The 15,770-nt window shown below is 39.0% G+C and overlaps 1 protein-coding gene across 1 annotated transcript; it reads left to right on the top strand.

The window, feature by feature from the left end:
- Positions 1 to 11,926: 11,926 nt before the first annotated feature.
- Positions 11,927 to 15,531, top strand: RGS1 (regulator of G-protein signaling 1). Its single transcript, XM_017815722.1, has 5 exons — positions 11,927 to 12,112; positions 12,497 to 12,580; positions 13,188 to 13,249; positions 13,792 to 13,955; positions 14,650 to 15,531. The coding sequence occupies exons 1-5, from the start codon at positions 12,012 to 12,014 to the stop codon at positions 14,833 to 14,835; spliced, it is 597 nt and encodes a 198-aa protein (XP_017671211.1). The 5' UTR covers positions 11,927 to 12,011; the 3' UTR covers positions 14,836 to 15,531.
- The last annotated feature ends 239 nt before the right edge of the window (positions 15,532 to 15,770 follow it).

The following is a 15,770-nucleotide window of genomic DNA, read 5'->3' as shown; positions in this document are numbered from 1 at the left end:
ATTAGAATTTTGTAATTAAACACACCAAAGAACTCCAATTTTGTCTCCTAGGAATGATGAATAAACTTCCCAGTGCTACTCTAGCAGTTTCATAGATTTCTTAGAGCCCATGTCCCAGTGACTTCCTTTTATCTGCTTTTGAAATAAGATGAGTGTTTTCCACTGTCAGGGTGAGCTCACAACAATCACTTAATTGTAATTATAGAGCATCCTACAGTTCTGCTGATGCTGCATAAAACTTCCTCATCTGCCTCTGCAACAAAAATATTCTGCAATAAGCTAGTTCTCAGCAGGGATCCCACCAAAGGCAGTCAGACTCATTTACACAGAAGGAAGAAGAGAAGAGGAATGTCATACTGCTACGCAGGTGCTTTGCGTGTGTGACAGACTGTCAAGTTTATTCCAAAGAATCATGGCATTGGGTTTGTTCTAAACCTCGGGTGTGCCCTCCCTCCCACATCTGGTTGGCCATTGTAACAGTGACAAACACTGCACAGACAGCGGAAAACCACTCATTCTGAAGTGGTTTCCCTTTGCCAGCCCCCGGGGATAGCAACTGCAGATGCACTGGTGGCCACAGGTGCTCCAGTTGTTTCTGAGACCATGCACAAGAGGAAAGCCTTAAAGCTTTGGTTTGAATTGTAGAACAAACAGATTTATGCAGGCTGGGTTTTCTGTATCGCTCCTGGAGCCAGTGTACGCTAACAAGAGATCTAACTACCATCCTCAAAAGACTGGGAAGATTAAAACTGAATCTTTTTTTTCTGAAACCTCACTTCACATATCCTTGGCAAATTTTGTATTTGGGACAGTACTGAGCTTTCATTGTTATTTTCATGGAAAGCTTTGCGAACATGAAGTTTCAAGCTAAACTCTGCTATCAAGTTTAGGGAGAAAATGAATATAACAGCTTCTTCCTCATCTCACTGAAGTCTATTGCCTTGAAAAAAGTACAGGGTTGGGGCTCATTCCACAGCACAGTGGCAGGTTCTATGGGAAAAGTGCCCTCTCACTCTTTTATTCCTTTATTATTTCCATCTTACCAGTTCCTTTGTTTCAGTTTCCTCTCAGTGTTACCTCACCCACAGCCCTTCTGCACCCTGCAATCTTCTCGACATCCACATGCACCACTGCCAGATAGAGGGGTTGAATGGTCTCTAGCACTGACAGAGATGCTTCGTAGAAAGAAGGGAATGAAAAGCAAAAGCTGATGAACATAAGGGGAAAAGAATCCAGATAAACTACAGGTCCAGTGTGATACATAAAAATATACTTTTTAGGCAATTATATTATTTGCTTCTTTGTCTTGACATTAGCCCTCCCTTCGTTTCTTGAAAATGCAAGTAGCATATTGCAAGTATTGAAAAATTGGACAAGAAAATCTCTGAAGAGATTCACTGAAGTTGTAAGTGTTCTTCCTTCTTTTATGAATACGAGGTATAACACAAGTTGGGCAAAAAGGAAACAGGTATTAGTATGAGCCAATGAGAGCAAGAAAGTAAAATTCACAGAAATTACATTTGCAGAAATAGCAGAATAGTCTGTTCTTCACATGAGCCTATCAACTGATAGATCAGGTAAACAGAAACCTCATTCAATCATAAACCATGAGTGTCACAAAATGTATATTCCATGTGCTGCAATGTTTTGAGGTCTGTGTTAGTTTCTCAGGTTCAAAGATCGTATTTTTCCAATTGTTTTGCTCTGTGACTGGAAACCACATGGAGCCTCGGGCTCTGTAACACCACAGCTCCCTAATATTTGGAACGTTCCATAGCAACCCACAGTGAGATTAAACCAGATGACAAGTGAAAGTGGTGCTGGTTATTCAATGAACGTAAGAGGAATCAGAAAGAGGTTGGCTTGTAAAATACAAATCTTGCTACAACAGCAGACGAAACGAGTTAAAAAAAGAGAACAATATGCAAACAGTGTTCTGAGCTTCAAATGACGCAAATTAATGTTGTTAGGTCTCTCTTTTATTGTGACCTGACTTTAGAGGGTTATTTGCATGAACCATGAGAATACAGAACGGATCTATTAAATATTCATCAAGGTTCCCTGTAGCTTTGTGTTTAGTAGATTCTACTTATACCATCCTTGATGGTCAAAGTTAGAATGGCCATGTCATGCAGAATGTCACTTTACACATTTTCCCCCTCCCCAGCAGTAATACAACTTCCTGATGTTGTCATTTTCCAATCAGTAATATTTGTTTATGAGAGGGGGAAGCTGCCACATGCAAGATCCTAAGCAAAATATAACCAAACGAAGTCAGGACCACGGGAAAAGTCTTCCCATGGGAGATAATCCAGTTATTCATAACCAATTACTACATGAAAAATAAGTGGCATGACATGCCAATTCACTAGAGGAGAAGAACCATAAAGCAGGTAATGTCCTGCCATTTCCTACTGCTAGGAATTTCTCCCATTGGTAGGAGAAATTTTATAATTAATCTTTCACTATGTGTCTGAGTCCTGGTGCAAGTGAAGTCCTACTTATTATTCAGCTCAGAAGTTAGCTTTCTTGTTTCCTAAGTTGTTGCCTTTACTCATTCTGGTTACAGATCCCAACCTTTACTTTAAAAAGGTCTGGGACTTCTCTACAGTTTTAAGTGAGCAAAAAACCTCACAGAAAATTTGAGTTTCATCCTTCTGAATAACAGCAATGAGGAAGTGAGAGCTAAAAAGAAAGAACGAGCTTCCAAGCTGAGGGAAGTGTCTCTTACCATTACAATTAAGGGTGAAGTTTGGCAGAGATCACTCCAGCTCTGCTGATTTTCATTCAAACTGCATCATTACCTGACTTGATTTTTTCATTAAGAGTAAAAAGCTGGGGGAGAGCTATTCTGCAGTTTCCAGAAAAACAAATGCAGAAAGCATTGGATATTAGAGATAATGTAAAGTTATATATACACATATATACCCACATGTTTTTACAAGTATCTCACACTCTTAAGAAAGAAAAATATATTTAAAAGTCTCTTTTGCTTCCTTTTAGCACTTGCCTAGGCAGTGCCAACCAATAGAACAGCTATCTTTATAAAGGATTGTTGTCCTGTGGTTTCTAGGCCCCATGTCTCAGGCTGAGGTTAGAAGAACTTTTATATCAAGTTTTGATGACTCTTTCAGAGTAACTCAGAGCAGCACAAAAAAGCTCAGCAGTTAAGAGCAAAACTATTATTGTCGTGAAACTCAGCGGGTTCCGTTTCCTGCTGCTCATATGAAACCTTCCCTCCAGATTTGGTTATCTTGGTTTGCACACTGAATTTTCGTGTGTTCAAATTCATTTCAAAATCAAAGGGAAGTGGCCCCATGTGTCAGAACTCACCTGGTTTACAGTACTGACATGTACAGCACACAGGCAATGGGGAATTCAGACCTGGCAACACGTAGCCCCCGCTGCAGGAAGAGCAGTTTTAATGGTCTGTGGAGGTCACAGAAACAAGGCTGAAATAATTAGTTTTCACCACGGGTGAGGAACTGGTGTGACATGGTAGTCACTTTGCGTTTTGAGAATGACACGTATTAGGAAAATCCATTCTGAGGATATGACAAATCCTCTTTTGAATAAAGATTCTAATCAGTACTCTTGTCTGTAGGCTTCCAGGTAGATAATTAACGAGGAACTGAGCAGTGGTTCTGAATGACAAGGGCCCATCTACGGCCCATGTCCTGTAATTTAGATGTGAATTAAAGAGTCATTTCCCACACATGTTAGGGATGAGAGAGAATTGCAGGGATCCAAAGAAGCACACATTTATTTTAGTAAAACCCTAGGCATATACATAAACTCTGTTCTCAACTCTGCAAGGAGAAGGTATGTGAAGGATTAGGCTGTTCTTAATCAAACCCATGCACCAAAGGCTTTGTTAAACTTTCAGACTGGCATCCTGGGTGATGCATGTTTGAAAACAGGTGCCAAGCACAGGCACCAGTAACATAGGTGAGTACATTCAGGAATATTTGTCTTGTCAAACATAAACCCACTTGTTTCTTACAAATAACTATCTTTAACTAAATATTATATGATCAAAGAGCAGTTCAGTTTTCTAAGAACTACAGTAGACTTGCATTGTAATAATGTGTTTGCTCACATTCTTCTCAGGAATTATATGCTAACTGCTGGTAGCTGAATTTCCTCAAATGCACAGAGGTGCCAGCAGTTCAAAAGTAGCAGCCAGTCTAGTACAGGCATTTAATGGAATCCTAAAATGGTTTGGGTTGGAAGAAACCTTTAAAGGTCATCCAGTCCCACTCCCTGTAATAAGCAGGGACACCTTCAATCAGATCAGGCTGCTCAGAGCCCTGTCTGGCTTGACCCTGAACGGTCCTAGGTATCCACCACCTCTCTGGGCAAGATGTCCCAGTGTTTCAGGATATGTCAGGTGGAAGTCATATGGAAGGGAGGGATGGAGGGACGATGGGGTTGGTCCCTGTGGTATAGCATAAAACAGCAAATACAATAAATGAGAGCAAATTCAAGTCTTTCTGTTGCAAACATTCTGATTCCTGAGAAGTCAAAGTAGACAGCAGGTGAGATTCAAAGTAAGTGACAGGAAATACAACTAAACTCTCTTCCTTTCCTGGTTCATCACAAGAAGAGCTGGTTCTAAGAGAACATCACAGAAAACATGTTGCTTTTAAATCGAGACTACATTGCTACCTCCAATTTTCCCATTTCTTGAAGTAACTTTCTGCTACTTCTCCTATATACTAGGCAAGGATTTTCAGAGGGAGATGGAAGAAATGGTAATTTGAATTATGCACTTCCAGTATGTAGTTCTTATTAAAAAAGTCAAGTTGGAAACATGTAATAATTTCTACAATCACCATTCTTTCTTAAGTAGGACTCTCCTAACTGAATTACATTTCTATAGTCAGGACATTATTCGTTAGTTATACATAGAATCTCAGAATAAATCAGGTTGGGAAGGAACTGAGCAGATTTCTACTCCAACACCCTGTTGCTTAGAGATTTATCCAGTCTGCTGTGGAAAATCTTCAAGGATGGAGATGACCCAGATCTGCAGGCAGCCTGCTCTGCTGCCCTTAAGGTGGAAGAAGGTTTTCTGTATAACCAAAAACTGTTCTTGTGCAAATCTGCACCCATTGCGTCTCATCCTCCTACCACACAGCATTGTGAGAGCCTGGTTTCACCTCCTTGATAAGCCCTCCAACAACATCTCTACACCCCTGGACAACGTTTCTAAATTCCTTCTTTTTAACATGTCCATTCTTCAGCTCCCTGTACGCTGTTTTTTTTAAATCTGAGCTCCATCGTGAATTCCCTGCTCAGCCAAGATAGTCTCCTGATACATCTGGTTGTTTTTCTGAGTGTCAGGACAGATCCTCCTTTTGTCTGGAGTGGTCTCTAGTAATAAGGCAATCTTTGGATGAACCTAAACCTATCTCTGTGAGGATTTTTTGGGGTTTTTTTGGGTTTTTTGGTTTTTTTTGTTTGTTTGTTTGGTTTTTTTTTTTGTCAAAGCAAGAGCCATATTTGGGCCAACATTGATGTGATGATTCAGTAAGAAAATTTATAACACCAAGCATGAAATAGACACTTAAAACTATTTGTAATCCTACAGAGAAGTCTTTATGAACATAATCCCACTTAAAGCTTCAGTAATACTTTTCCTGTTTAAAAGTTTTTAAAAACATTTTAAAAATGAAAACCATGAGTTTTAGCTTGCTGCGTTGAATCAAACCTTTTGTTACTTTAATACTGAAGGATACAGAATTTTACCTTCTATTAAAACAGTAAGAGAGAAAAAGCACCTAATCTTTCACTGTTAAAATTCAGGTGAAACTGAAGCCTGTCAAGCTCAAAAGCTACAGCTGCACTCTGCTCACGCCACATTTCCACGCTGACAGTGACAACTCAGCGAACTCTGCTTCACACCCCAGTGCCTCAGGCCCCGTTCTCACTCTATTTTGCTTAATAAAACATGAGAAACAGCACGCTGGGTCAGTGCAGTGTGTGACTGCATAAAAATGTGAGGAGATAATCAGAAATGTGTGCGTTTCCCAGATGGTGCATGATGAACACTTCCTGCGGTACCAAACAGCAGATACAGGAAGCATCACCATCAGCATCAGCACCCAAAAGTCACTGTACTGCAGTTTTTTCTCCCCCTCCCCCTTTTTTTTTGTCAATCCATGTGTCACTCAGTCTGGTTGAGAACCAGAAGTCCTTTGATTTCACAGAAATCAAACAGTTAATTTATTTCAGATGCAAAGCCTCAGAGAGAAAAGGATCTGATTTCTGATAAACTGTACAAGCTTATTACACTGTAATTAAGAAATGGTCACCAAAAAAAATGGAGAGTTACTGGATATGCATATCAGTGAAATGTGCTTCAGCATCATGAGAAAAATATACATCTAATGCCTTGCACTGACTCTATCCTATAATCACACCACTGTTAATGCTAAAAACACTTATAATAAAATATTGTTAAATATTTTTCTGTAAACCTGAGTCATGAAAGTTTGAAAAGATGCCATAGAGAAAACAGTAACCATAATAACAACTTATACTCCACAATGTTTTAAATTCGAAGGCTTACAGTAGCTAATGGTCACTTACAACAGCCAGAGAGGTGAGTGATATGACTGAAGACACAAAAGGTGGAAGCACAGTGCCCATGGAAGCATTTAGAGGTTTAGACAGATAAAGGAAAGACCTGTTGCCATCTCTTTACAGAGCCAGTAGGCATACCAGAATGGATGTAGAGACTGGACTGTATTTTAATCTCCATACAATTCATAAAACCAGGGAAAACATCACTTGAGTGCTCTCCACAGTGATTTCAAGAGCTCCTGACAGGTCTCTCCTTCGCTGCCATGGTCCAAAAAAACCCCCCAAAACTCCACAAGGTTCCCTCAGAAGCTAGGGGAACCCCTAAAAGAAAAAAAAAAAAATCCCCTAAAAGTATCCTGCAGATACTTCAGAGACAGACAGGGCAATTTTGGGTAGAACTGGTAGTTTGCAGGAATGTTTCTGTCAAGTTATTTTATGTTGAGGAAGTGAAAGAGCTAAAACAGATTGCAGGAAAGCTCTGGTTACTTGTCCTCCAGAGTCAGGTCTCCCACACAACAAACACCACAAGACTTTCCTCAAGTGGTAGATCATTGCCCAAGGTTTAGTTTGTGGCATTCCTTGAGCTAGGTTGGCATCAGGCTACACTTGTTTTTCAAATATAGAAGTCCTCTTGTATTTTGAGAAGTACAATGCTATTCAATCCTAGTTAGGCCTCAATGGTTCCAAAATTAAAACTATCATTGAATTAATTAGGAACAACAGCTAACATTGGGAACATTTGAACTCTCAAACAAAAGCAATAGTCCTCAAAGAAACCAATTCTCAGTCAAATCATTCCAACACCAAAAATGAGACCACTAAAACCAGTAGCAAGATTTTTATCTTAATGGCTTCAGTATTTCATTCGAGCAAACTTTTGCTTGTAGCAGAAATTAGATATAAAAATAAATCATAATGGATACCACGACTGTTATGGACTGACTACATGCTATTAGAGAAAATCCTAATGTTCCAACATATCATCCCTGCACCTCAAAAGCACCCACCCTTTTTTTTTTTAATGATCACTGTTTCCTCTCACATAAAAACTAGTTTCTATTTCCTTTAAGTGCCTTTTTTTTTTTTTCTTTTTTGGTAGAGAGATGGTTTATCAGCAGTTGACTTCTTTAGGTCACATAAAAGACAGCAGCATTTCAAAGAAATCACTTGTTTTCATGGTTGGTACTCAGCTATGTGACGGGCAGGTGGATATTCTGCAGTGGGGCAGCACTGTCTGGCTGGGCACTCAACCTCAGCAGATGTGGCCAGGCTTAACTCCAGAGAACTCTGTGATAAACAGCAAGAGTGCAGTGAAGCTAAAAATTGTCAAGAGTGACCAAAAAGAAACATAAAAGCAGAAGTCAGAAGGAGAAGCTTGAAGTCATTTACACCAGCAAATGGGACTTAAGAGTTCACAGAACGTTTTATCCTCTTTGCTTTAACCAAACTTGTCCAGTAACCTCAGAAATTCTCATATTTTCTCTCTTACACTCTACCAACCGGTCACCAAAAACAACAGAAAACAATGCATGGAAATAGGTTGGATATTAGCAAATATTTGCAAGTGTTTTCTGTGCACATTAAGTTGGATGAATTATTTATCACAAACCTACAAGAGATCTGGAAATCAGCAGAAGTCAGCTGATGAAGGCCACCTGTGCTACTGTTGCTGCAAAAAGTGCTCCTCTGTCCTTTTATTGGACAGAGTTAAAGGAGGCAATGGGGTCAAACCCTAGGACAAAAAGAATTCTGTATCAAATGATGGGATTATTCTAATAAGCCCTACACTTGTAAGGCTTAAAATATCCTTTTTGCAATTTCCTGTAATAACACAGAAGAAGACTGATTATTAAGCAAGGAAGTATTTCAAGCAGCAATTAGCCATCATGCTCTGCATGAAATGGAGGAAAGTGTTATATGGGTAGATTAAGACAGTGGGAGATGAAAAAGACAGGTCTATTACCAACCATCTCCTGAGGAAACTGAGAGAAACCCAGGAAATTAGGAGGACAGAAGTTATGCAAAAGCTTTCCACAGGCTCTGGACATAACTGTGATACCTCACGGAATCACGTTAAACCCCACCAGAACCTGGACTACACTTCTGTCTACAGGAAACAAGGATAGTGCCCCTGAATATGGATGTATGCATATGGTTTGAAAGTATTATATTTTCTAAGTCAAGTTAAAAATCAGTAGCCCTTTTGACACTGCAAATGTCAAGTCAGAGTATTCAGAACAATAGAATGGTGCAAGCTGTAGGTAATCAACCTCTAGTCCATCCATGGGATCTAGTCCAACTCTGCAAAGCAGAATCCCCTACAATAACCAAACACATAGTTAGCAAAGCACTTTTAACTTTGGACATTCCATGCAGGGGTTTTCCTGGTTTTCTGTGGTCTGCAGACTTTCTGTGGAAGCCTAAGGTTACCCAAGTAATGAGAAAAGTTAGTGTCAGCCCTATGAATCTTGCAGTTGCTCTTTGCCTTTTCACTGTAATTGTATATTTACCTAAGTCTTGTAGACAATTTTTCCCATTTTTGAAATTGGGAAACTTACACTGAGCTCAACAAGTAATGTTTTAAAGACAAGTGGGCTTGCATAGAGTGAATCAAAGTCTGTGAAACATGCCATTGAGGAAAAAAAAAGGATGTCTTGAATATCAGAGTTGCTCAGAGGAAGAAAGTATTTATCCACAGTGGAGGAAAAAAAGTGAATAATAATCACACTTCCACGTTGAGATGTCTGCTACTAAATGCAATAAGCTTTGATTTTGCAGAGTTTGAGCGCTGCTTACAGTAAGATACGAGAATATTGTTGTTTTACATTGCCTTTATACTTCTTGTGGCCTAAGCTAAGAAGTTTATGAGCCAAACTTCTTTCCTAGGCACATGTTGTTCATCCCTTCTCCAAATCAGATACTCGTAACTCCCATCTTCTCTCTGCATTTCCCAGTCTTACATGAATCTTTACACAAGTAGACAAATAGACCTGGCATAGAGTGAACCAGAGAGGCAGCTCTGATTTTCTTTGCACAGGAATAAAGAGCAGCAGTAGCAGTGCAGGGAATGGGGTTTACTGATTTGGAAGATGGGAGAGGACTCTCCCATGTATTAAGAGCATTGCTAATTGAGGATGTGAGAACAACAGAACATAAGAACATCAGCTGATGGCAGGTGGTCTGCTTGTTAACAAGTACTTTTTCTTCCTTCACAGCATAGTACCCCACCTATTCCTACTTCACTTTTGACTGTCTTTATTAGCACCAGGATCCTAAAGATAAAGGTTATCACTTCTCCTAGAGTCCAGTGGTATAAGTGACGCTGTTATGTAATATTAATACATCTGATCTCCTCTATAAAAAATAAAGTATCTGGAAAGCAATTCAAATATTGTGTGACAGCAGCATTATCTTGATGTAAATTACAAGAATATTATTCTTTCTTTACTCAAGAGAATATTTATTGCAAGAACGTGAAGTACAAAGACCACATGATAATCCCTTTCTAGAGGAAGGTCTGATGCAACACCTGTTATATGCATTGATATATTTAACAAATCCCAAAACTAAAGATAGTAATTTCATTTTAAATGGAGAACAGACATGCCTTGTCTTGCAAACGAACTGTCAACAGTCTTGCATTGAGAGCAGGTATAAACAAACAAACCATCCTATTCTTCAAGGAATCTACTCTATCTAGTCCCTCTTAAACTCACAGAACGTCTCTGGTGGCTTGTTTATACCAGCTTGTAATTGTAAGTTCAAGACATTGCCCTGCTTCTAGCCTCAGGCTACAAAGTACCAGGAGATATGAAAGGAAATAGTGATTTCAGGTTTTTCCCCTCCTCCAGGTGACTTTTGTCTGTCGCCTTTTACCCTTTTATTGCACCTTTGTGAGATGAGTTTGGATGCAGCATCTCTAAAACCCTCCCAGCAATTCACTTAAAACAGCTACTAACTGAGGAAACACAATGAGGTGCTGGGGGGGCTGAATGTCAAAGCCCAGCACGCTGGGTACGAAAACACACACAGTACTGATAACATCTCTTTCTTCCTTTTCAGCCTTATTCAGGGCGGCCTAAGAGCAGTTGGTAAATATCTCTGCTGCACAAAGGTCAGTGTTTACCTGATAGCACGGAGATAAATATTTCCTGCAGTACGACCTATGCAGACGCATTTGTGTCACTAAACACTGAGGATCGGGAGCCTCCCGCGGTTAAAACCACCCTGATGCAGACGGTGTGTCCTTGCGTGCACAGCTGTCTGCAGACAGCCTGCAGAGTGGTCTCCCAGTCCTTTGCATCACACCTCGCTAGGAAGTTGTAGATGTGTGAGCAGTTACCACGATCATATGCAGCCCTGTTCGCATCAGTCATGAGCTATTTATAAGTAATCAAAGTTGTACGTGTTATTTAGTACAACAAAATATTCAAAATGTCACAGAAAAAAACCACAACAGAACACCGACACAAAAAAACCAACAAGCAATCAAGCAGAAATTGGGATGCCCAGGGACCAGATCAAGTACTTCAACATCTAAATCATCATCCCAGACAGAGAGTTACAATTAATTCTTCATCTTGTTTTATATCCATGGTTTCTTCTTTGCAATGGAACTCAAGTATGCACAAAAAACCCACACCTCCCTCAAACCTGCTGTAATATTCACACTGTGGTTACAACAGCAGCTCTTTAACTTAATATTTATATGTGCCAAGTCACTTAAAATTATGGAGGTGTTCCTGAAATATGGCAGTGTGCTTCCAAATAATCTGACTTGGTAAAATTACACCAAATTAAATAAGTTCTTGCTGCTTCAAAACCCTTTCCTATGAAAATCACTTCTAAATATTTTCACAACACATGTCTAAACAAACCAGATGCCTCTGTCCAATATAGTGTTCTAGTTTGAAACGTAATTGGTGACTTGCATATAGCTTGTTGCATATGGAATTTTAATACTGGAGTATCTTAAAGTACTTTTTTCTAGTATTCCACTAAACCCACCTAATTAATTGAAAATTTCAGGTCATGGGCATGTAACAGGTGAATTTTATGAAGAAAAAGACTGCAGTATTTGCAGCTCATTTGTTAAAAGCAAGTACCAATCAGAAAGGGACAAGGATTCAAAGTTCTAGAGGGGATTCTTTTTTTTTTTTGGGTAACACACACACAGTGTCATCCGGTTTAACTTCAACCACAAGACACCGCTGTCTGTTTTCTTTCTCAAAAGACTCACGTCACTGTGAACTGAAAAAAGGGAACTTCCAGTTTGTGGTGAGGATACATGATAAACAGATCTGTTCACACCAGCTAGAAGGTCTGCCTGCGTCAATAAAAGGCAGCAGCAGAGGCAGGGAGCTGACATTTGGTGCTCGGAGGATTATCATTGCAAAAGTCGCTTCACATTCAACTTAAGTAAAATGCCAGGATTTTTTTTTTCTCACAACATGACTGAATTAAATGGAAGAGAAGACTGCAAGCTTGCAGAAGGCAAAATCCATAAAAAGAAGCAAAAGTCTTTGTAAGTATATACAACTCATACAAACTTTAATGTATTAGAAGTGAAAATAGCACTCCGCTCATCTTGTAGATTAAGAATTAGCACTGTGTTTCAGGCTAGATGACTGCAAAAGCCTGCTCAAAGCCCAGGACTGCAGCAACATTAAAAAAGGCTTGAGCTGAGGCATATCAATTAATTGATTGCTTTAAGTAATCAGAAGTAGATTTGGATACAGGGGGGGCCTCTTAGTCTTTTCAAAAAAATTACTTGGGTACGTAGCTTCCCAGACTTCAGTCATAGGATGGACCTGTCTGTCTCTGTTTAAAAGTTTGAAGAAAATTTAAGTGGAATTTAAATGCAACTGTAATTTTAATGGATTACAAAAATGTCTGTTCATTGTTTCAGTGGTGCAGATCTCAAAAACTATTTGAAGTGCATGGTACCACATATTGAATCTGGGATCAAGACTTCCAACACTAGAAATGTCATGTAAGTACTGAGACAAAACAAGTTATAAAATATAACTACAGCTAGTTTACAGTGTAATAAACTACTTCATTTCTAAACTCCTAGAGCAACAAATATTATAATAATGCCTAGAATTTCCAAACTGCAAGAGAGGTGAACATTAGTAAATAGAAACTATTCATGGAGTTAGAGATTTTTTCTTAGTGATTTGTAGTATTTGCATAAAATAGTGAGGGAGAAGACATCTCAAATCCATTTTGTATCTATTCTCTAAAGATTTACAAGAAACAGTGCTTCACACAAGTGAAGAGCAGGAGGTATTACCATTCTTGCAGAACTTTGGGAATAGAAGTACAGGTACAAAATTACTTTATTGCAATTACAGTAGAAGCTTATCTTCCTGGGAACTGAATTCAGGACAACATCATAGTTGCACATTTTTCCATCTCTGATTATTTTCCTCAAAATAGGCTGTCTCCAGGGTCTCAAATTATGAGAAAACCATAAGTTTAGTAAATACCTGGTATACATATTCCTAGAATATAATAATAAAATTTATCTCCTTCAGATGTGCAAAAAAACCCCCATGACTTCTTGCTTAAAGTTTTTCTTTCTCTTGTCATCTTAGGCTTTCTACAGAGGAAGTTACTCAGTGGTCACAGTCTTTGGAAAAGCTCTTAGCCAGCCAAAGTAAGTCTATTACTTCAATATGACTCTGAGGACAAACTTTTGTTCAATCTCACCAAATAGGCAAAGCTGTAGCATTATATAAACACTGCCAGGGAATGGCCAGCTGCATTCCAGTTTTTTACAGCTCTCACCATGGCCACAAGTACAGCTTTGTTTCCAAGTTGATTTTTTTCTTCTTTCCATTTTCAGTATAGCAAATAACCCCCAAATAGCTCATTTCAGTGCTTTTAGTTCAGTCTTCTATCCTTGGATAATACATTAGTGTAACTTGGAATTTTCTTTCCACTTGTACCATAAGACAGTCTGTTCAGGAAGGACTAGAACCCACTGATATAATATAGTACTCAGGGTCTAGATCTAAAAACACTGAACATAACTATGAAGACTCCCACCAGCCTTAATATTAGACTATCTGTAGTATGGTAAAGAAGGGAAGAACAGTGTGTTTTGGCAAGATTTTATATTGGATTTCAATACAACTCCTGCTATTTACTTCATCCTTTCTGGGCAATAAGTGAAGATATATTTGTGTTTGGCTTTAGGTGGTCAAGGTGTCTTTCGGGAGTTCCTGAAGTCAGAGTTCAGCGAGGAAAACATCGAGTTCTGGTTGGCTTGTGAGGATTACAAGAAAACCAAGTCTGATCAGTTACATGGCAAAGCAGAGAGGATTTATGAGGAGTTTGTTCAGTCAGATGCTATTAAACAGGTATGTACAGAGTCAGTCAGTGCAGTCTTACAGTACAAGGATTCTGGACAGTGAGAAAATACAAGTGTAGCTTCACTGACGTACTCACACATTCACTCAGTTACATAAGAGGAAGAGATAGACATATGTTTTCATGACCATACTTGCATCATTGCTGTCTTCAGCCATAAGATTATCAGATCTCACAAACAGAGTCACAGGATACAGACCAGTACTTGGCAGCACCAATAGCAGAGCTCAGCAAAGGCCTCAGCAGCTTAGCACATGATGCTTCTTGCTGAGTCAGCCCAGTTTGAATTACTGATGGTGTCTGTAGATCCTTAGAGTTTGCTAGCAGAAGCACCATGGGTAATTTCTCGTCTTTTAAAATATGTGGACCTTCTAGAAAATTGAAAGTTCTGTGTGTTGGTCATATTTCAAACTGGAGATGATCAACACAAGATTTCTCTCTTTAACTGGAGGCTGTTCCTCCAAGTAGCCCATTGTTGAGCTGTATTACTTCTGACTCCATAAGAAACTGCACTTCTATAATGAACAGCAATTTCAGTGCCTAACTGGAATATAAGCACCTAAATTCCCTCACTTTGCAGTTCTGACATTGAACCATCACAGTGAGTTCTAAGGCTAAAAACATTAGATATAGAAAGAGAGTACATTTTTAAGTTTTCAATGGCATTTGTTTTTTCCTTTCCAGATCAATATTGACTATCAGATGAGAGAAGCAACAGCCAAAAAGGCTCAAGACCCAACTCACACAAGTTTTGATGAAGCCCAGAAAACAGTGTACACCCTTATGGAAAGGGATTCATATCCCAGATTTTTAAAATCCAAAACCTACCTGAACCTCTTAAACCAGCTGCAACCCAACACTTCAAAATAAAGTGTTTGAGGCAGTGAAGAGCCAGGTAAACTCTATGTAGAGTGTCCTGACAAGATCCTTCAGGGTGGTTGGATCTTGGCAAGGAAAATCCCTGCCTTGGGAGGAAGAGTACGAGGGAGATGCAAAAAGCTCCACAGCCAAGACAATGCAGGATAAAAACTGGCAAGGCTGTCACAAGGGTGAGAGCAGCACAGGGAGAAAATCCTCTCCTCCCATACACCATGGAGTCAAGACAGGATGTGGATACTATTTGTTGTTTGAACTACACTATGAACATTGAAACAAATCTTAGATCCCAAAGAACTGCTGATTATTAGGAAGTGCAAGACTATCAAGCTGAGTAATGGGAAAAGATTATCAAGTTCAGAAGAAAAACGAGGATGACTGACAATTTTGTGCATAACAAGAAAAGGTTCAGACAAGACTGATAGCTTTCATAAAAATCTGTGAAGTGTTAATAAGTGTGAGTGTGAGCTCCACGATGCTATTGTGCTATGTAAATATATTATAAATTGACACGTGTTAAAATTTATATGTTTTAAATTATATAAGAATTATATAAGCTGTACTTTTAATAAGTTTGTACTCAACAGGCAGGTATGTAGCATCTTTGCTGTTTAATTTATTGCAAAATAATAAGCAACTCTTCAATGAAATCTACTTAAAAATAAAGTTTTATTGTCATTTTGTATCTTATTTAAAGTGATCTTTCAACCATAATTACTGAAGTATTGAAACATGATCCCCTTCCATCCCACTGTGCCACTACTCATCCTGGTATCCAAATATTAATTTTGCCACCAGGACTTGTCTCTTTTTATCCATTTTATACAACCATAACCTTAGTTTTCTGGAGTGGGTGATCCTGACCGACACAGATCCATCCTCACAACCCCCAAGAAAGAACAAACAAACAAAAAATAAACAAAAAAACC

This window comes from Lepidothrix coronata, unplaced genomic scaffold (genome assembly GCF_001604755.1).
Source record: "Lepidothrix coronata isolate B3197 unplaced genomic scaffold, Lepidothrix_coronata-1.0 Scaffold52, whole genome shotgun sequence".
NCBI lineage: Eukaryota > Metazoa > Chordata > Aves > Passeriformes > Pipridae > Lepidothrix > Lepidothrix coronata.
This window is presented reverse-complemented; position numbering and strand designations above follow the sequence as displayed.

What these genes read in the sequence shown, in the direction of transcription:
- RGS1 (XM_017815722.1), top strand. Translation starts at nt 12,012, where the DNA reads ATGCCAGGATTTTTTTTTTCTCACAACATGACTGAATTAAATGGAAGA. An exon ending in AAAAAGAAGCAAAAGTCTTT is followed by an intron (nt 12,113 to 12,496) that starts GTAAGTATATAC and finishes TCATTGTTTCAG; the next exon opens with TGGTGCAGATCTCAAAAACT. An exon ending in AGTCAGATGCTATTAAACAG is followed by an intron (nt 13,956 to 14,649) that starts GTATGTACAGAG and finishes TTTCCTTTCCAG; the next exon opens with ATCAATATTGACTATCAGAT.